Source organism: Polypterus senegalus, chromosome 3 (assembly GCF_016835505.1).
Source record: "Polypterus senegalus isolate Bchr_013 chromosome 3, ASM1683550v1, whole genome shotgun sequence".
Lineage (NCBI taxonomy): Eukaryota > Metazoa > Chordata > Cladistia > Polypteriformes > Polypteridae > Polypterus > Polypterus senegalus.
Window position 1 is genome coordinate 298009579 of NC_053156.1, and position 22634 is coordinate 298032212.

General features: G+C 40.3%; 1 protein-coding gene across 3 annotated transcripts in view; it reads right to left on the minus strand.

Annotated features, from left to right (window-relative positions):
- snx17 (sorting nexin 17) overlaps positions 1 to 22634 on the minus strand; it is a 217622-nt gene that overhangs the window by 20736 nt on the left and 174252 nt on the right. For all 3 annotated transcript variants that reach the window (XM_039749489.1, XM_039749487.1, XM_039749486.1), the window contains exons 8-10: positions 17878 to 17947; positions 13641 to 13733; positions 1388 to 1591 (exon numbers count right to left, since the gene is read on the minus strand). In XM_039749489.1, the coding sequence (XP_039605423.1) occupies positions 1388 to 1591; positions 13641 to 13733; positions 17878 to 17947 (367 nt within the window). The remainder of the gene's footprint in view (positions 1 to 1387; positions 1592 to 13640; positions 13734 to 17877; positions 17948 to 22634) is intronic.

Here is a 22634-nt window from a genome sequence, read left to right on the forward strand (position 1 = left end):
CCTGGTTTCTATCTTTTGTCATTGTAAGTGGCAAACACTACCGTAGGTGCATCAGGTACACACACCTGCTGAGCAACACGATCAGCTGGGGACCCATCAACTAATGCTGGTAACCTAACATTATTTTTTGATCACTTGTATAAAAATTGGAGTCCGACAGTTCAGAGGCCAACTCAGGAATAATATGCAAATTGTCGTCCATGGAGCATTTTGCTTTACACCTTCACTTTGGTCTCTCACCAGATGTTGATGCCATTTTTGCTGTTATGTGCTCCTTGCTGGAAATCTCAGTCAAACCAATGAAGAGTCCAACTAAATCATAACGATGGGTTTTGTCACGGTTTACAATTGATTACCACCGTCAACCCCTCCTTTTGACAAAAGTCAACATCCGCCCTCAAAGAGTTAAGTTGTGTAACACTCTGGAGAGGCTTCACTTTGAGCACAGTGTTCAACTTTGGTCTCCAGCAGTTGTAGAGGGAGTCTAGAGAAGAGTGACTAAGCGGATTCCAGGGCTACAGGGAATGAGTTATGACAAAGGATTGAAGGAGTTGAACCTTTTCAGTTTAAGCAAACAGATTAAGATGGGACAGGACTGAAGTGTTTAAAATAATGGAAGTAATGACTACACTGGATCCTAATTGTTACTATAAAATAAATTCTACAGCAAGAACACAGGGACACAGTTGGAAAACCTTAGGCCATTTTTCACACAGATGTTAAAATGTTTTGCTTATGCAAAGAACCATAGACACATGGAATAAATTACCAAGAGTGTGGTGCAAAGTAGGACTTTGAGGACGTTGAAATCTCAACTTGATGTTATTTTGGACAATCTAAGTGAATAGGATGGAAGGGCTGGATAGTCACAATTTTTCTAATGTTTTAATGCACTAGGCTTTCACATTGTCATCAGCTAACAATTCCTAAGGACAGTTGTTGATCAGCCTTACACATTAAAAGCTAAGCCAGACCAGGCTAATAACCTAACGAGTTCAGAGAACTTAAAACTGTAGGGCTGCCCAAACTTTTGCACGTGTCCTATTTCTTCAAATTTTTATTTTTACATTTCATCAAATAAATCATAACTGTACATTAACATTTTCAAAGAAAATTCCATTCTTTTAGTTTGCTGTCAACAAAACACCAATTTTGTCCAGGATTGTCCAAACAGCTGCATGAAACTGTATTTGATTTTTAAAAGAAAGTTCATATTACGTTCTAAAGTGCTAGAATTCATTCCATATTGTAAGCGGACGCTAATCTTAAATGAAAAGAACACTGTAGTGTCCCCTGCTGGCAGTATGGTGTTCACTCCTTCATCATACAAACTGCATCTTAGCTCAGCATAGCTTTTGATTCTACTGAAAGCAGGTCGTCTACTTACAGATGATGTGACGCGCCAGCACCGCATCCGTGTCACCTTGAAGCTCCCTTCCTTGATCTGCTCGTTGGGAAGCTTCACGTGGAAGTTCAGCTCACTGTTCCCAGCACTCACAATTACATGGCAACTCTTTTCCGGAAAGTCTGTGATGCAGGGATCAAACTTGATGTAGCCAAAATACTTCAGGGTTTGGGCCAAACGGATAAACTATACAAAGAAAAAGATAAAAAAAAAAAAAAAAAAGACACAGTAGTTTATAAAATATTCAAAATCTCTTGAATATTACTCTGAACGGCCTAATGAAAACTGTTTTAGTTCACATGTTCAGTATTGGAAAACAGGGTTTAAAGCCTTTTTATTTTGTTTATTCCGTTACTTAAAATAGGCACAGGGCAAGTGAGCAAGCTGTGTATGAGTAAGTGTGTTTGCATGAATATTATTTGCAGTCACTCAAAAATAAGAATGATGCCTTTATGGTATTTGTGACACGTCAGATGGGTAAAGAATACCAAGCCAGACCCGCAGTGGGTACCCAATTAGGAACACTTTCTAGAAATATGTGCTTCTTCTCTGCTGCTGTTACGCCAGTTACAAAAATGAGACACGACCTGAAAGATACAGAGCTGGGACAACCACTACCGGTCTTTTTCCCTAAAACCAACCACCCGCCTCTGATTAACTACTGGCACTATGAGTTACAGAGCATTGTTCGAACATTAATAATAATAATAATAATACTACAGTGGTACCTTGATATTCGAGCGCCCCAACGTACAAGTTTTTTGAGATAAGAGCCGTCACTAGCCTTGAGTTACGAGCCAAAATTCGAAATACGAGCCATCAAAGAGCTTGTCGCTGCACATTCCGAGGAACTGATGATGGAACTACAGACACAGCAACATACAGAGGTTCTGCAGGAGATCGGTATCGCAGAGGAGGTTTTCTCCTAACGTGAGATAAAGGAAGTGTTTGCAATGTGGGAAAAAGTTTCGAACTTTAAAGAAAAGAAACACCCTGAAAAAGTTACAACTGGTCGTGCAGCGTCGATATTTAATGACACTCGTCTAACTCATTTCAGAAACATTCTAAAAGGGAGGACTAACAAAGCTCCTTGGACAGCTACTTTCTATTGAAACGCCCTGAGAATGAAAGCGACGAAAGCGTGGCAAAAAAGAAAAAAAATGAGTGAAGAAGAAAATTAAGTTAAGTAAAAATGAAGTTTAAGAAAAAAATATTACAATACGCTAATCGGCTTCGCCAACATCTGTTTATTTCTTTAGATTCTCTTTTATGTATTAGGTTTTATTTTGTTGGTATACCATATTTGTTCATTATAAATACATTTTTCTTTTGTTGAAAACATTTAACAAAAAATGGGGGTGGTTTTTTGGGGGCTGGCACAAATTAATCTCATTTCAATTTTCAATGGGGAAAATAGATTTGAGATACGAGCATTTTGACTTAAGAGCTCGGTCACAGTATGAATTCAACTCGTATCTCAACTCGTATTACCACTGTAATTCTTTGAACTTATGTAGCGCTTTTCTCACTACTCAAAGCACTCAGCAATTCCAGGTTAAGGGCCTTGCTCAAGGGCCCAACAGAGCAGAGTCCCTTTTGGCATATACGGGATTTTGAACCGGCAACTTTCCGATTGCCAGTGCAGATCCCTAGCCTCACAGCCACCACTCCGCCTTTGAAAGCGGTTAGCAAGGATATGCGAGTTTCTTTCAGAAATAACACAAAACCTTTTAACTGAAAAATTTGTTATTTTAAAAACAAAAGTAAACCATTCTGTACACTGAAGTACAGGGCTTTACTGTAACTGTTGTCGGGAAAGTAATGCAAGGAGTAGTTCGCCAAAATTCTACAATACAACCAGAGACAAAACGCTGACAAACACAGAGTCAAATATAAAAGAGGAAGAGTCAACGCCAGAATACCGAAAATGAGACTTTCTAGAAATTAGGCTTTCCAGGAGCACATGTTTAGTGACTGAATCCATATCTTGGAGAAAGGAGCTACATTTTATCAGATTGCATAAGAAAGACAAATCTTAGGCAACAAATGGGGCACCACAGCAACAATTATCTACTCGCAGTGACTTTTGAAAACTTTAAAATTGTAAGAAACTAAACCTTCTAGAACAAACAAACCTAATTAAATCTCATATATAAAAATGAAGCTCCAAAATCAAACTTTCAAAATATAAAATTATTGTAAACAAAATTTTTCAACAACCTTGAAACCTTGTTGCACCTTAAATAAACAGTCAAAACACATTTCACAAGCCTCAACATCAGTCACCTTGTGTCAGCCTCAGGGGTAGAGGGTCTCAGAATGAAAGGCTGTTTGATAAAATATGCTCTGTGTTCTTCTCCTATCTATTGATCTTCATTTGGCCATTTGTCTGGTACTGTAGGCCTTAAAGGAATGCTTCATACAAAAATGATATTTCTGTTACTTAGGTCATGATGTTTGTAGTAATGGCTGAGGGAAAAAAAATACTCATATTTTTATGGAGTATGAAGATCAAATAATTTATTATACAATGAGCTTTAAATGGCTTCTGAATTGAAGACAGGACCTCTTGGTTCTTCAATATGAAAGCTTGATCCTGTGTGACGACGCTTCCCATGTGTGCATTACTCTAATTTCCCTGGTGTATTTAAATAAGGTGGCATGGTGGCACAGGGGTTGCACTGCTAACTTGTAGCTAGGAGTCCTGGGTTTTGATGACCTGTGCCTTAGACCACAGCACATATTAAACCTCAGGTGTGAAGTAGTCCATGACCATGTACCAGTGAAAAAATGAGATGCACAGACAACTGTACTTCCATCAAAGTCAAAAAACAGAAATATCACCTTGATGTTGGATCTTGATTGACGTGAAGGACATTGAAGAAGTTATGACAGCACAACTAAAGACACTCACGAGATAAGTGTGTACAAAGTGAGGGGGAATATTTTGAGGGGGATTAATGGCAATGTGTCTTTTACTTTTATTACTTTAATTATTTTTTTTTTATGTAAACTAGGGGACTTCGCTCACCACCAACGTGCACTGTACATGGGGCAAAACGATTTTTGTGATTTTCTTTGTAAAAATTAGGGTGCGCGTCTTACACGAGGGCATGTGGTACACGAGTAAATATGGTATATTCAATCTCTTTTCTCTGTTCCATTATTTCACAAAGTAATAATTTCTGTTTGCGCTAATGTGATCATTTTTTTTTGAGACTTTTGAATTTTAGTACTTCCATCATCTCTAACCTGCTCTGCATGTGTATCGCGCCAGCGTTCTTGAATCCTTTACGACGTTCTACTTTGTCATCTACTCTTTGTCTTTTATATCCAGCGCTGGGCACGGTTAAATCTCTAGGCACAAATTTTCGTGGGACATGAAAGTATCCCTCTGAAAAAGTCACATCTTGTCCCAGGCAAGAAAGTTTTGTTCTCGTCGCAGGATTTTTTTTATTATAATAGAGACATTTACCATATTTTATTACACTTTATATTCTTTATTATGTTATTGTTATTTATTGTTCCCCAAAGTGAATTGAGTGCAATCATCTCAGAGATTGAGAAAAACTGATCAAACGTAAAGGCACTTCCCCTCAATTAGTTCAGTACCTCCACTATCTCAGTATAACCAGAAGCTAATCAAAGTGCTTACCCTTTTCTTCTACAATTTTTAGAACCTTAACCAAGTTCTAACCATCCACAGATTGAAAAGCCAACTGTCAATCCACTCTCCCATTATCAGAAGTCAGTTCCCCACTCTTTTCAATACGTGCGATTATGATGGGTAAGGAACAAGAAGAGAAACAGAATACCCTCTTCCTGTATTGCACTCAGATAGCCTTCCCAATTGCTCTTCATGCTCTCACCAGCACATTGTAACTTCAGTCAGACCTGCAGACTCCCCAGTGTGCCAGAATGTGAACTCTCCATCTCTTACCACCAGCAATCAATTCCAAATTGTCTTCATCTCATGGTAAACCAACACCACACTGATGGCAACCACCTCCCTCTGAAGATCCATAGGTCCACAAACCCCACGCATACTCTGAGATAACCCCAAGCCAATGTCTGCTTCCATGCCACCCTAACACCGCCCCTCTTCAGACAAGTGCATTCTGTAATAATTTATCCTCCGTCTACCTGATCTAAAAATATTTAAAACCAGTAACGGCGTACTGCACGATAGCGTGTAATGAATACACTTGACTTGAGCATTCAAAGTTCTCATCCTCTTTCTCTGTATGTTTAGCATTCGTTTGCTCAGAGGTTGATGCGCTTGCTGCTTCCTGAGCAGCTCTTGTTTTATCCACTCTAGCGGCCCACTTCTTCTCTTCTTCCATCGACTTCTTGTCGCGTAAAAACTGATTAAGTCAGTGTTTGTGTTGCAATTACTTAGTACGTTTTTCTTAATTTTTCACTTCAGCTGGCACTTCAATCTGCCTCAAGAATAATTTAAGATATGAAGAGGTAGGGGAAGTGATGGCGAAGGTGGTAGGGATGAGAAAGGCGCCCGTACACATGCTCCATACAGCCGCCCACGGCCAAGAGTTGATTCTACAATAAAATAAAATGAGGAATAACCTTGGAGGTCAATCATCACCCCGAAAGCGTATAGTAGACGTCACGTAGTATATGTGTACCAAATGTCAGGTCAATAGTTTAAACAGTTTGCGAGCTACAGGTGATTTAAAAATTCTGGACAGACAAACGGACAGCCACAGTAGCGTATTACATAAGAAGATGTCCAAACTATGTGGACTTCTATAAAACCTGGGATGTGACCCTTCACACAAATGCTCCCAGCCTGGAGTTTGCAAGTCCCCCATTTGTACTACTGGGGTTTCTTCTAGGCACTCAGATTTCCTTCTTTGGTCCAAAAACACGTAGGTTTAGGAGGATTGGTAATGTTAAATTGGCTCCTGATGTGTGCGTGCTCACCTTGCAATGGCCTGATGCTCCTGTATGGAGGTTGTTTCTGCCTTGTACCTGATGCTAGCTGGGACAGGACCCACTCTCCTTAAGACCACACTCCAGATAAGCAGGTTTAGGAAGTGGATAGTTGAATGGATTTATTTAAACACATAATATGACAATTGCATGGACTGTGGAAACAGTAAGCACATAACTGAGACACAAGCAATTTGAGATTTTTAAGATTGTCCCACTGAAGACTGCTGTATCATAAAAGTCTGATCTCTGTTCTCCATGAAAATCTGAGATTTAAATTTTTTCTCAGCCATCATTACGATCACTGGGCAATTAACAAATAATAATTAAAAAAAAAAAAAACGTTATTTTTGCATGCATTATCCCTTTAAGAACACCCCTGTGCCACTTTCTCCGACTATTCAGTCTTCTCTGGCCTCAGCTCAGCTGGAAGCAGATAACTTTTGTCTGTATCTAATAATAATAATAATAATAATAATAATTTTCTTTATTTATTTGTCACATACATAGTTATACAAGACAACACGCAGTGAAATGCATTTTTTCGCATACCCCTTGGGGTCACAGCACAGGGTCAGCCATTGTACAGCGCCCCTGGAGCAATTGAAGGTTAAGGGCATTGCTCAGGGGCCCAGCAGAGTGGCATCTCTTTTGGCAGCGACAGGAATTCAAACCGGCAACCTTCGGAATGCCGGCGCAGATCCTTAGCCTCAGAGCCACCACTCCGCCCTAATACAGTAGCCTATCCAGTGGAGTTGGTTATAGACTGGTGGCCCTTCACTGTTAGCTCCTGCTTTGTGCCCAGTGCTGACACTACAGAATTCAGCTCCTGTAACCGTAAACTGGTTAAGTACAATAAAAAGGATGAGTAGATGGATTTAAAATTGTACTCATTACAGGTTAAAAAAACGCTCACTTTATTACATGAAGGAGATGCAAAGTAGAAAGGAGTGTTGCACAGATAAAACATAAAGACACACAACAGTTGAGATGTGGTATATCAGGATTGGAAAGTCACAAAAAGCGTCATTAATAAATACTGTCATATAGCTGTTACTAATATTAATGAAATTAAAACGGCACACAACACGATACCCTGTATAAGAAAATCATTAAATGGAAACTAATAACACAATTCCTCACTATCTCGGTTTTGATTACTGAAAGCTTTTTTTCCTTTTAAAATCAGCCAATGGCCTAATATTTTCCTACAGGGGATTTATTTCTAAAGTCTGGAATGAAGTCAACTGGATAATTGGACTTTCAGCATCCCACTCATTTAGCAAAGTGGCAGTTTAAATAACTCTGTTTACTATGAGAGCAGAGCCTCCAGGCAAACACAGAAATCACAACAACACTGCCAGAAGTGTGGAGCAACCCCAGTAAATACCTCATCTGCCGCTTTAGTCTGTAAACAAGCACTGCACATTGCAAACCCACTAACATTGTCAACACACTAAGTCTTGTATTAACAGCATGAATTGAATTTCATGGAAGAGTGGTTTAAAAAAAAAAGAAATTGTGTTATCAATCAAAGTGCAGTATAACAGCAACAAATGAAAAACACGCAAGAATCTAGGCATTTTAAAAACTTGTGTGGCCACTAGGGGGCATTCCAACACGCTAAACCCCAGGCACACCTACACACATTAAGTCACAGGTGCAAATCCAGCACTTTTATTTACAACTAGCAAAATACCCGCGCTGAGAAGTAGTGTGTTGAAGAAGCTATGAAAAAGAAAAGGAAACATTTTGAAAATAACGTAACATGATTGTAAATGTAATTGTTTTGTCACTGTTGCGAGTGATATATATATATATACATATCTATACATATACACATATATATACACACACACACACATATATATACATATATATATATCTACATATATACACATACATATACATACACACATACATACATACACACACATATATACACACAAATACATATATATATATACATACATACATACATACACACACACATATATAAACATATACATACATATCTACATATATACACACACAGCTATTTCGTATCAGTGCAATACGCTGCTTGTTAAAACGGATAACTCCCGCTCTTACGTGCAAGTCTGCGTGGATATTATGAACTATCGTATTTGTTCAAGTTCTATTTAAATTTTAAATAGAAGGAATTTTTATTTAGTCGACAGAAATATCTTTGGTAGGAATGGTAAAAACAGACAGGAATATTATTCCTGAATAAATCAACTCAAACCTTAAACAACTTATAATATTTTGCTCTCCATAAAAATATATCCTGTCTAAATTATACAAGTTAGAAATAAAGTAAACGTTAAAAGAACAAACATTCAAATTTCTTTACTCTTATGTAATTTTATATAAAAAATAAACTTAGATTTTAAATATCCCAAAAGATTTTGCTCTCCATAAAAATATATCCTGTCAAAATTATACAAATTCAAATATGAACATGCTGCATAACAAAACCTGGAAATATAAATAAAATGTGTTCCTTTCAGCAATAACAAATCAAATCATTCAGTTGTCTTTGCTCATATGTCATTTTAGAGCTGGACGCCGTGCAAACTCAGTGCGCTCAGTTTATCAGCAAAGTGCATATTTGGGAACACCGTAGTGACGACTTGGTTTAACAGTACTTGGCAACAGGGAAAGTGGGGCAAATTGCACTGGTGCATTTGTGTCTCCCATAAAAGCAGCTCCACTTGAAATCACTTTGTGATTGTGCACGGGTAAAAACGACCGCTGAAGTGTCAGATTCTTATTTAATTCTTCTGCTTTCTATATCTTCTGCATTGCATTCAGGTTACCGTGATGTTTTGTCTCATAGTGCCGTCTTAGATTAAATTCTGTAATTACAGCCACATTAGCTCCACAAATGAGACACACGGGTTCAGTAAACATATACTCAGCCTCCCATCGGTTTTTAAAGGCTCTATTTTCAGAATCAACTTTTCTCTTCAGCATCGTGTGAGCTAGCTTCGCAATAACTTGCAGCATCATAAGCTAGACTTGATTAACGCGGTAAGTGTTCGGCAAGGCAGCTGAAGCGCTGCATTATGGGATCTGTAGTTTATTGTGTTACCAGCGCTTCATATCCCGGCCATTAATAACAATAATACAGTATATAAAATGATCTCGGGCGGATATAATTACACGGCCAGATGTGGCCCGCCCTTGAGTTTGACACATATGGACTAAATAGAACTTGAAAAGATATATTTTTTCAAATGTGATCGCAATTCAGATAGAGTTGACGCACTACAGCCTGCATGCCTCAATAAGTCATCCTCCCCTCGCTCTTACTTTTTTACCGTTCATCTAATGAATACCAAAACAATCATTGATGACGAATAAAGTATCCATTATTCGAGTATGTAGATCGGGATATATATATACATATATATATACCCGCGTATCGCAGCGGAGAAGTAGTGTGTTAAAAAAGGTAGAAAAAGAAAAGGGAACATTTTAAAAATAACGTAACATGACTGTCAATATACAGTATTTGTTTTGTGAGTGTTACTGAGTGTTGCTGTCATCAAGGATTTGATTATCATTATTTCTTTCAATCAGGTTTGTATTTGTAGGATGTGTTGTGTTCAAGTTACATTCCGTGTTTGTCAATCGTTGTAAAGATGACAGGTTTCATTCATCGATTCGTTTCTTACTGCATCAATAAACAGCTTGTCTTCTTCTTTATCTGAGACCTGACACACTGCATGCACGGGGTTTTTTTACACTGTCTTCCTTTAGCGGGACATTGACTTTTTCCACCGTGTGCTTTGTTTCCGCAGTAGCTGCATTTATGAATATGCTTGTATGTATCAGACGCTTCATATTTTTGCTGCCTTTTCAATTGTGTAATTCGGTTTTTGTTCAGCGCTCTTTGGAACTGCTGCTTTTTACCTGTGCACTGCGTCAGTTCACGTGAGCCGCTCGGTGTACATGCATCGAAGGTTCCCAGCTGTGCTGGTGCCATCTCGTGCTATGTCCATGGCTGTATTTAATGTTACCTTAGTCCTGGCACTTAAAACTTTCTCTCGCAATTTCGCTGAGTTTGTGTCAAACACCACCCTGACCATCTCATCTTCCTCTGCATAAGGACAGTCCTTCACCCGTGAATATTTAGTGGGAGTTTGCTATTGGATTGCCGCTGACGGACGGCCTTATATGGGCAGGCACTAAATTACAAACGCCAGCGGCAGCCTGTCTATGAACTTAATTTAAAGTGTAGGTTAACATCGTGCTTTGTTTCCGAAGTAGCAGAACTCATGAATATGGTTGTATATGTCACTCGCTCGCTTCTTATTGTTTCGCTGCCTTCTCAATTATATAATGCATGTTTTCTTCAGCGCTTTTTGGAGGACTTCCTGGTTTTCTATGTACTGTGTGATTACGTGGAAGGCGTGATCATGTCACACAAAACTCCGCCCCCACGGCGTTCAAGCTTATCTCCATTACAGTAAATGGAGAAAAACAGCTTCCAGTTATGACCATTACGCGTAGAATTTCGAAATGAAACCTGCCCAACTTTTGTAAGGAAGCTGTAAGGAATGAACCTGCCAAATTTCAGCCTTCCACCCACACGGGAAGTTGGAGAATTAGTGATGAGTCAGTGAGTGAGTGAGGGCTTTGCCTTTTATTAGTATAGATAAGGTGTACCTTTCACAGGCTTCCTTCCCTCGGTGTCATAGTGACTTTCACACCGTAATACTGTCAAGTCATTCCCTTTGCTCCTTCAGTTTTCCTCCATTTCTCCAATGGGAGTTTTGTCCAGCTCCTCTCCTGACTCCCTGAGCTGAGAGGAGGGCTCTCTCTTAACTCCAGAGTTAAAACTCCAGTATGTCTGGTATGTAATCAATTGCCTCCAGGAAGCATTTCCAGGGTCACGCAGGACTATAGTGGTCCTTGTATCGTCACTTTTCAACAGCTCCCCCAGCGGCTCGGCCCATAGAACCTGACAAGGCTGTATGCCACCCAGCATACAGGGGGACACTCTGCCCAAAGGCAGGCACCTACTGTGCTGTCAGTTCTGGTTCATCAAGTCCATCCTGGGTGTTGCTCAGTGGCTGTTGGGACCCCAGCCCTTCCATAGCCGAGTCTTGGAAAGGAGATATTGTCATCCCCTGCCTGGCTTTCAAATTATCAAAGCCTCCTGGGTCAAGTAAGGGAGTGGGGTCCACACTGACTGGGAGGGTGGTTTGTCCCTCACACTTGCTATTAAAAAAACTTTTTTTGATTAAGTAATATCTGAATAGAATAAACACTGCTTAACATGCTTATTACATGCTTAAGAACAAGTGAGAAAAAAACTGCATTGTATTCATTTCTTCACAGCTACATGGAACCAGGAGTCAATGTCTGACCAAGATGCTGTGTCATATTTGTACTGTATGTTTTCCAATATCTGCAGGTACTGCTGTTTGTAATGAACATTTCAAAAACACGGACAGTGGGTTCCAAAAGTATTTAGACCCCCACACATTCTGCAGTTTACTGTGCCTTAGATTTCATTTTAAAGTGATACATTTGCCATTTTTGTCCATCAAACTATACTCAATAACCACTAACGACAAAGTGAAAACATGTTTACAGAACGGTCTGCAAATGTATTAAAAATCAAAAACTGAAATTTTTATTTCATAGAATTATTCAGGCCCTTTGCTGTGGCACTCCAATTTGTGGTCAGCAGCATGTTGCTTGCTTTAATTCTCCTTGAGATGTGTCCAGAACTTGATTGGAGTACACACTGAATTAAACCCACAATTCAGGACAAAAAACAACCCATGAAGTCCAAGAAACTCTCTGTAGACCTCTGTGATCAAACTGTGGTGAGAAATAGATTAGGGCAAGGGTAGAAAAACAAAGTTTTGAGTTTTCCCAGGAGCACACTGGTCTCAATACTGGAGGACAGGAACAACTAGGACTCTTCCCAGAGATGACCAGCAAACAAAGCTAACTGGGCAAGAAGGGCCTTAGTCAAGGAGGTGACCAAGAATCCAGTGGTCACTAACACAGTTCAGAGGTCCTTAGGTGAAATGGGAGAACCCATTGGAAAGTCGACCATCTTAGCAGCACTCCAATATAGAGTTTATGATGCTAAGGCTTAACAGAAGCCACTCGTGAGTAACTGGCATACAGTATGATGACATTTGAAGGACTCCCAAGAATCTGAGAAAAAAAAAAAAAAAAGATTCTCTGGTCTGATGAGACAAAAATTGAACTCTTTGGGCTAAAATTAGGCACTGCTCATCACCTGCCTAATGCCAACCATACGGTGAAGCATGGTAGTGGTAGAATCTTCCTATCGGGGTGCTTATCAGGTGGAAGGGACAGAGAGGCAGGTCAAAATTAAGGGAAGAAATAATGTAGCCAAACAGTGAGAGGTCCTTGAAGAAAACCCATTCCAGATTGCACACAGTCTCAGACCAGGAAGATGGTTCACCTTTCAGTATGACAATGACTTGACGCTTATGGCCAAGACAAATCTCGAGTGGCTTTGGGACAAGTTGTTGACTATCCTTAAGTGGCCCTGACTTAAATCTCATAGAACAAGTGTGGAGAGTCCTCAAGATGGCAGTTTACAGATGCTTCCCAGCCAATCTAACAGAGCCTGAGAGGATCTGCCAGGAAGAATGGGATAAACTGCTTAAATCCAACTGTGCAAAGGTTGTACAGACATAACCAAGAGGACTCCAATCTGGAACTGGTGCCATCGGGGCTTCTACAAAGTACTGAATTAAGGCTCTGAATACTTATATGAAGGAGAGATTTCAATTTTTGATGTTTTTTGAAATGTCCAAGAAAATTTAGCAAATTAGTTTTTGAAAAATTCTAAGTTACCTATTATTTGCTTCGGTATCATTTTGATTTCAGTTCTGAGCAGTCAAAGCTGGTATTAATCCAACACTACTGTATACTAAAGTGGAAATGTGCTTATTGACCATACGCCGACATTCAACTGGTAATTTAAGGCGCTCAAGAGGAAATAAAGACTTTGACTGCAAGACCAGAACACCTGTGTGGCTATTAACACAAAGCTCTTTTTTGTAACATATCCAATTCAGGGTTGTGACGAGATTTAGACAAAGCCTCATTTGTAAATATCTTGACATTATTATATGCCATTATAATTATACTGGTATGCAGTCTAAACTGCACATCAAAACAAAGATGAAATCCATAAACAAAGCAGACAGACAGACATACACATGATAATCACGTATATATTTCTTTGCAAAAAAACATTCTAAAACATTTCTTTGCTACTCACCTCTTTCTTGGAGCCCTTCTCTTGTAAAGACTTCAGTTGTCGGTGTTGTTCTTTGTTCACCAAGATCCATCCCCGCTCAATATCTGAAACAGTCTGCAAGGCAAACCTTACAATATCAGACACATCATATATAATAAAATCCCAGAGCAAAGGAAAAGCTGAATACACTTCCTATAATTTAATTACATGTCACACGTGCATATTGGGGACAGTTTACAGGCTCAAATAATGTTACTTGTCAGCCACACCAGGGGTTGGCGCTCTCACCTGACCCTCTTCTCCTCTTATCCCTCTGCAGCCCAGCCAAAGACCCTGACTCTTAATGACATCACCATCGATCCACCTACCCACTTCCGACCAACCCTAATGACATCGCTTCCGCTATCCAGAATTCCCCTTCCTGCCACATCAATTCTTGTTCCGGCTGTCCTGAGTCCTCCTCTTCCTCCTGCCCACCATATTTATAGAGCAGTCTAAATCTGTTAGTCAGTTCAACTGTGAACTCTTTGTGAACGCTTTGTTGACGTGATTCTTTGCTCTGCTGTTTTTTTTAAAGTATACGGGATGGCCACCCCCAAACCTTTTTCGTTCTGCTGCCTGATATTTTATCACACATGATAATGAACTGTTACATGAGGTATGGGCTAAATCATTTAGATATGGATTACAGCTGCTTTCATGTTTCCACTGTTTTGATACCAACAAAACAATACAATATGCTGGGAATCTGTCCACAAAACCTTTTCCCAGACTGCTGCAGGCTCTTTTAAGTCCTTTTTCACAAACTGCAAAATGACCATCCTGTTTTTGTGGCTAACTAGTGGTTTGCATCTTGCAGTGTGGCATCTTTATTTTTGTTCTGTTCAAGACTGTTCAGTCTTTTGTGGATAGTCATCTTTGACAGAGACATATGTCAGACTCCTGAAGCCTGTTTCTGAACTGACGGAAAGACAATTTGTTGCTTTTTCTTTACCATGGTGAAGATTCTTCTGTCCTCACCGTTAGTGCAGGTGTTCCTTGTCCTTCCAGTCCCTTTGCTATTACAGAGCTCACCAGTGTGTTTTCTCTTCTTCATGATATTGCAGACAGTAGCTTTTAGTCATCCTAAAGTTGTACTGATGTCTCAAATGGATTTATTCTTGTTTTTCATTTCATAATGGCTTCATTGACTTTAATTGACACAGCTCGTGCTTGAGCTATAGACTCCAAAAGGTGGGATATCTTATGAAGCAATGAAACACAGCTGACCTGTGATGCCAACTGTCCCACACATTATGGTACCCTGAAATATGGGGGGAACACAGAGAGAAGTGTTGTCATTTCTACATGGCGTGACTGAAATGTATGCAAAACCACTTCAATCAAAGTCTGCAATGTGCATTTTTATCTCGTATGAATTGTTTGATTTGTGCACTACAAAAAATGCATATTCAAAAACTAGACAAGAAAAAATTTAAATGGGAGTTATTTTGCTTTTATTTAGTAAAAATATCTGTCAATGGAGTAAGCAAAATTTACTTGACAAGACTTCTTAAAGTAAACTAAAAATCGTTGTTCCAAACATTATGGAGGGCATGGTATGTTCTCACTGATATGGCATAAATTGTATTGAAAAATAAAGATGAACCGTCGCCCCAGTCTGAGGTCAAGAGCGCTCTGGAGCAGGTTTTCATCCAGGATGTCTCTGTACATTGCTGCAGTCATCTTTCCCTTTATCCTGACTAGTCTCCCAGTTCCTACTCCCCACAGCATGATGCTGCCACCACCATGCTTCACTGTACGGAAGGTATTGGCCTGGTGATGAGCGGTGCCTGGTTTCCTCCAAAAGTGACACCTGGCATTCACACCAAAGAGTTCAATCTTTGTCTCATCAGACCAGAGAATTTTGTTTCTCATGGTCTGAGAGTCCTTCAGGTGCCTTTTGGGAAACTCCAGGCAGACTGCCATGTGCCTTTTACTAAGGAGTGGCTTCCGTCTGGCCACTCTACCATACAAGCCTGATTGGTGGATTGCTGCAGAGATGGTTGTCCTTCTGGAAGGTTCTCCTCTTTCCACAGAGGACCTCTGGAGATCTGACGGAGTGACCATCGGGTTCAGATCGCTCAGTTTAGATGGCCGACCAGCTCTAGGAAGAGTCCTGGTGGTTTCAAACTTCTTCCACTTACGGATGATGGAGGCCACTGTGCTCATTGGGACCTTCAAAGCAGCAGAAATGTTTTTGTAACCTTCCCCAGATTTGTGCCTCGAGACAATCCTGTCTCAGAGGTCTACAGACAATTCCTTTGACTTCATGCTTGGTTTGTGCTCTGACGTGAACTGTCAACTGTGGGACCTTATATAGACAGGTGTGTGCCTTTCCAAATCATGTCCAATCAACTGAATTTACCACAGGTGGACTCCAATGAAGCCGCAGAAACATCTCAAGGATGATCAGGGGAAACAGGATGCACCTGAGCTCAATTTGGAGCTTCATGGCAAAGGCTGTGAATACTTATGTACAGGTGCTTTCTCAGTTTTTTTATTTTTAATAAATTTGTAAAAACCTCAAGTAAACTTTTTTCACATTGTCATTATGGGGTGTTGTGTGTAGAATTCTGAGGAAAAAAATGAATTTAATCCATTTTGGAATAAGGCTGTAACATAACAAAATGTGGAAAAAGTGATGTGCTGTGAATACTTTCCAGGTGCACTGTATGTATATATACATACAGTGTGTGTGTATATATATATATATATATATATATATATATATATATATATTTATATATATTTATATATATATACACATAGTGATCCCTCGCTATATCGCGCTTCGACTTTCGCGCATCCACTCTATTGCGGAATTTAAATGTAAGCATATCTAAATGTATATCACGGATTTTTTGCTGGTTCGTGGATTTCTGCGGACAATGGGTCTTTAATTTATGGTACATGCTTCCTCAGTTTGTTTGCCCAGTTGATTTCATACAAGGGACGCTATTGGTGGATGGCTTAGAAGCTACCCATGCAGAGCATGTATTACATATTAACTAAAACTCCTCAATGCTATAAGATATGCTACCCGCGCGGTGCTTGATTGTTTGCTTTTCTCTCTTTCTCACCCTCTCTGACATTCTCTGCGCCTGACGGAGGGGGTGTGAGCAGAGGGGCTGTTTGCACAGAGGCTGTTTGCCTAGAGGGTAAGGACGCTCTTCTAAGAAATGCCGCTTTATTGCGGTGCTTCGGCATACTTAAAAGCACAGAAGCACGTATTGATTTTTTGATTGTTTGCTTTTCTTTGCGAGCACTCTCACACTCTCTCTCTGAAATTCTCTGCTCCTGATGCGGGCACTCCTTTGAAGAGAAGATATATTTGCATTCCTTTAATTGTGAGAAAGAACGGTCATCTCTGTCTTGTCATGGAGCACAGTTTAAACTTTTGACTAAAGGGTGTTATTTCATGTCTAGAGGGCTCTAATAATGGTAACAGTTTGGGAGAGTTTATAAGGCTTAAAATATATAAAAATAACCATACAAACATATGGTTTCTACTTCGCGGATTTTCATCTATCGCGGGGGGTTCTGGAACGCAACCCCCGCGATCGAGGAGGGATTAATGTATTATATATATATATATATATATATATATAGTGGTCCCCAGCCGGGTGACGCCCAGGAGGACGAGTCCGTCCTGGTTATGTTGGGGGCCTCGGGTACAGGGCTTGGAAGGAGTCTGGAGGAGGCACAAGCCCTCCTCTCGTCCTCCTGGGCGTCCCGGCCGGGGCTGGACCAAAACACACACACACACATATATATATATATATATATATATATATATATATATATATATATATATATATATATATATATATATATATATATACACACATATATATATATATATATATATATATATATAAAAACATACATATATATATATACATATACCTGTATATAATTAATATGTAAATGAGATACAAAATAAGTGCTGATATTGAAAGCGGATTAAAAATGACATTCTGTATTTCAAGAACAAGAACAATCACATGGCTTCTCACAGGACAAGTCCTTCACTATAAGCAATCGTGACTGAATGATAAAAATCAACCAATTTTCCAAATTCTACTAAAATGTAAACGCTGTGAATAAATCAATAGAGGTGCCCTTATGGAACAAGCTGTGCTAACAGTTTTAGAAAGCCCTAAAAGACAAATACAACTTACTGCTGTTATCTAGAACATTAAAATACAGTGCCTACCTGAGCATAGAGCAAATTAAGTCCAACCCGGCTATCCATGACATCATTATCGTATGAGGAGTCCCAGTAGCTGCACATTAAAAAATAAACAACAGTTGTCAAACAGGTGGGTGAAACATGCTGGGAAGAAAACAAATCAAATGATTCTCCAAACATTTTCACAAACAATTTGTTGGGCTGTTATGAAAGCAGCTTTGGAACAAACTTGAATGCCACATCCTATGAAACATCATGTGGACAGCTAGCTGTGCTACCTGCCTAAGAGGGGTTAAAATAAAATCTAGGTTATCCAAGTAGACCTCAGTGTTAACTCTGCAGTATACCATCCAATGCAAACATCTCCGTTATATGCCATAAAAAAACGTGTTAATGTTTGTGATGCACCATCTATTGGAATGACAAACACATAGCACAAGTTTCTGTTATATGTCATGTATGGGAGTTGTAAAAGAAGTGTTAATGTTTCTGATCCACCATATGTTGGAATGACCAATGCAATTCGTAGGTCTCTCATATATGCCATTTAGTATGGGATTTGTAAAGACAGTGTTAATGTTTGTGATGTGTCATCTTTTGGAATAACAAATGTAATGCATTTTATTATTGTAAATGTTTGTAATTCTCCATCTTTTATAATGACAAGAGACATTGAAAATGAACTGACACACCGAAAGACATACAAACACACATCCTTTCATTAAGGTTGACATTGCACTGCAGGAGATAGTATATTGCTATCATAATGATGAGAAGAAGGCTCTTAAAGAAAGACAGACCATTACAACCCTTGAAAGTATAGAAACTGTAAAGAAAGTCAAGATGTCAGCAAGTAGTTTCTTACACTGTCAAAATGAACTTGAAAACAGGACTGGCAGAGCCAAAGCCACCACAGAATCAAAAGCAAAGTTTCTGAGAGTCAAGAGAAGGCGTGAGATGTGCCGCACAGGATAACAGCTTCAAGTACCGCTTAACGGTGGTCGAAATAAGCAAGTGCTACTTTAAACTGTGAAGAGAAGTCTTGGAATTGAAGATTTGACAGAGGAGACTTGCCTGGGACAGGATCCCCTGCCAGCCTCAAGGTACACTGAAATTAAAGCAAAAAACAAATAAACAATTGGAGATATTGATACCGCACAGCTGTCAGGCTGTGCTAGTAGCTGTTGTCTTGTGCAACGCCAATTTGTTGTCTCAGAAATGTGTCTTAAGAATCTGCTGTGACTTAGGGTCCCAGAATGACAGAGTACTCAGAAAAAATAGAACCTTTAGCAAATTTAAAAATACATACAGTAAATGAATTAATTATCCCCATGGACACAAGCATTTAGACCCTTTGGTATTACACTTGGGAGAGGGAAGTCTGGGCATCCCTGCTCAAGCTGCTGCCCCCACGACCCGACCTCGGATAAGCGGAAGAGGATCGATGGATGGTATTACACTTGAAATTTTGCTTAGGTACAATCCTTTCTATTGATCTTCATTGAGGTATTTCTTTATTTGGATTTCACCTGCAGTCAATTCAATTGAATACACATAATTAGGAAAACAGCATGCCTGTCTATAGCAGACCCCAGTGCTGACAATGTGTATAAGAGCTAAAACCAAGTCATGATGTCGTAGGAACGGTCTGTAGAGTTTGGAGACAGGACTGTGTAGATGCACAGATCTGGGGAAGGATATAAAAATTTCTGCACAAGAGCATTGTAGCCTCCATAATTCTTAATATGAAGAAGTGTGGAACAACCAAGGCTCTTCATAGAGGTGGCCACTCAGCCAAAATGAATAAGCAGGATAGAAGGGCCTTGATAAGAGGGGTGTGACCAAGAACCTGATGGTCACTTCTGGTGAAGATTCACAGAACTTGTGTGGAGGCAGATTAAAACTTCCAAGAGTACAACCATCACTGAAAATCTCATTCACTGATCCGGGCCTTATGGCAGGGTGGCCAGACAAAAGCCTCTCCGCAGTGAAAGCCCGTTTTGACTTGTAAACATGGTGCCTAAAGGGCTCTCAGACTGTACAACAAGATTCCCTGATATACAGAAACCAGCATTGAACTGTTTGGCTTCAATGTTAAGCATCATGTCTGGAAGAAACTAGATCACCTGCACAATACTATTCCAACTGTAAAGCATGGTGATGGCAGCGTCAACACTGTGGGGTTGTTTTTCAGCAGCAAGGACCTGGAGACTAGAAAGGGTCACGGAAAAAAATGACAGAGCAAAGAAGATGGAATAAAACCTGCTCCAAAGCAAACTGAACAGCAGACCAAGCCAAAAGTTCACACTTCAACAGGACATTGAACCTAAGCACAAACGAGTGGCTTAGGGGCAACTCTGTGAATGTCCTTGAGAGGCCCAAACTCGAACCTAATCAAACATCTCTGGATGGACCTCAAAATAGCTGTCCACAGATGGTCTCCAAACAACCTGACAGAACTTGAAAGGAACGGTCGAAAATCCCCAAATCCAGGTATGTAAAGCTTGTCACATCAGGCCCTAGAAGACTCCAGGCTGGATTCACGAGCTTCAACGGAGCACTTAATAAAGGGTCTGAATGCTTGTGTGTCAATGTGAAATTCCATCCATCCATCCATTTTCTAACCCGCTGAATCCGAATACAGGGTCACGGGGGTCCGCTGGAGCCAATCCCGGCCAACACAGGGCACAAGGCAGGAACCAATCCTGGGCAGGGTGCCAACCCACTGCAGGACACACACAAACACACCCACACACCAAGCACACACTAGGGCCAATTTAGAATCGCCAATCCACCTAACCTGCATGTCTCTGGATTGTGGGAGGAAACCGGAGCGCCCGGAGGAAACCCAGGCAGACACGGGGAGAACATGCAAGCTCCACGCAGGGAGGACCTGGGGAGCGAACCCGGGTCTCCTAACTGCGAGGCAGCAGCACTACCACTGCGCCACCGTGCTGCCTACATGCGAGATTCCAGTTTCTTAAATACATTTGCAAATATTTCTAATAACTGTGTTTGCAAACAGTACTCCAACAAAAAGTGCATTCTTCAGGATTTCTTTGTATCTCTGAAGGTTCATTACAGCTGTGTTTCTATCTTGTTACTTTTTATGTAGGAATTTACAAGTTTAGTTAGGTAGTAGATAAGCAAAGAACTGCTATACCCTTATCAGCATAGCAAGCCCTTGAAAAGAAAAGAAAAAAAAAAACCAGTCACTGATAGCAGACAATGAATCAGAGAGAGAGACACAGTGCAGGTTGACACTTCTGAAGCTGTAAGATCTTCAGCTGAAATGTTGTGGCCATGAAATTGTACAGGAGTAGAGCTCAAACAAGGAGGAGGAAAATGAAGGTGAAGATGGCAAGCAGCTGCACAGAGTGAAGCAGCATTAAGTCACGTCACCTAAAACAGCTTCTTACAAAAGCAAAATAGGACAAATGCAACCCACAGAAGATGTTACTACAGCCTCATTTTTATCCCGTTGCTCAATTAGGTATTTATGAGTTTATAGAGAGATAAGAGATAAGAAAAGAACTGCTGCTGGTGCTAATCAGCATAGGAAGCCCTTGAAAGAGTCCCTGTTCTTGACAGCAAATGACGAGTCAGAGAGACAGAAAGAGAGAAAAGACAGAGACGGAGAAGCATGCACCAAGGAGACAAATAATGAACAACAAAGTGAGGCAGTCAGTACACAGAGACTTCTGATGCTATCTAGATTATGAATGTTCTAGGCAGGGAACTGTAAGAGGGGCAGAGATTAGACAGCATAGGAAGCCCTTGAAAGAGCCCCCATCACTGACAGCAGATGATGAGTCAGAGAGAGATAGAGGACAATGAAAAACAAAGTAAGGCTGTGCAGACTGATATTTCTGACGCCAGCTAATGAAGGTTCTTTGCAGGGAACCAGAGAGAGGTAGAAATCAGACAAGAAGGAAAACGCTGAATGTGAAGAGGGCAGGAAACTGCAGCAAGCTGCAAAGAGTGGAACAGCACAAGCCTCATCACCTGAAACAAACCTGAGACAAAAATGCAAAGGGTGCCACTGGACTGCAAAACAGTGGATCTCTACAGTGTGTGCCAGGAGCCTCATTGCAAGGACCACAAAAATGTGTAATGACCAAAAAATAGTTTAATTATATACACTCACCTAAAGGATTATTAGGACCACCATACTAATACGGTGTTTGACCCCCTTTCGCCTTCAGAACTGCCTGAATTCTACGTGGCATTGATTCAACAAGGTGCTGAAAGCATTCTTTAGAAATGTTGGCTCATATTGATAGGATAGCATCTTGCAGTTGATGGAGATTTGTGGGATGCACATCCAGGGCATGAAGCTACCGTTCCACCGCATCCCAAAGATGCTCTATTGGGTTGAGATCTGGTGACTGTGGGGGCCATTTTAGTACAGTGAACTCATTGTCATGTTCAAGAAACCAATTTGAAATGATTCGAGCTTTGTGACATGGTGCATTATCCTGCTGGAAGTAGCCATCACAGGATGGGTACATGGTGGTCATGAAGGGATGGACATGGTCAGAAACAATGCTCAGGTAGCCCGTGGCATTTAAACGATGCCCAATTGGCACTAAGGGGCCTAAAGTGTGCCAAGAAAACATCCCCACACCATTACACCACCACCACCAGCCTGCACAGTGGTAACAAGGCATGATGGATCCATGTTCTCATTCTGTTTACGCCAAATTCTGACTCTAACATTTGAATGTCTCAACAGAAATCGAGACTCATCAGACCAGGCAACATTTTTCCAGTCTTTAACT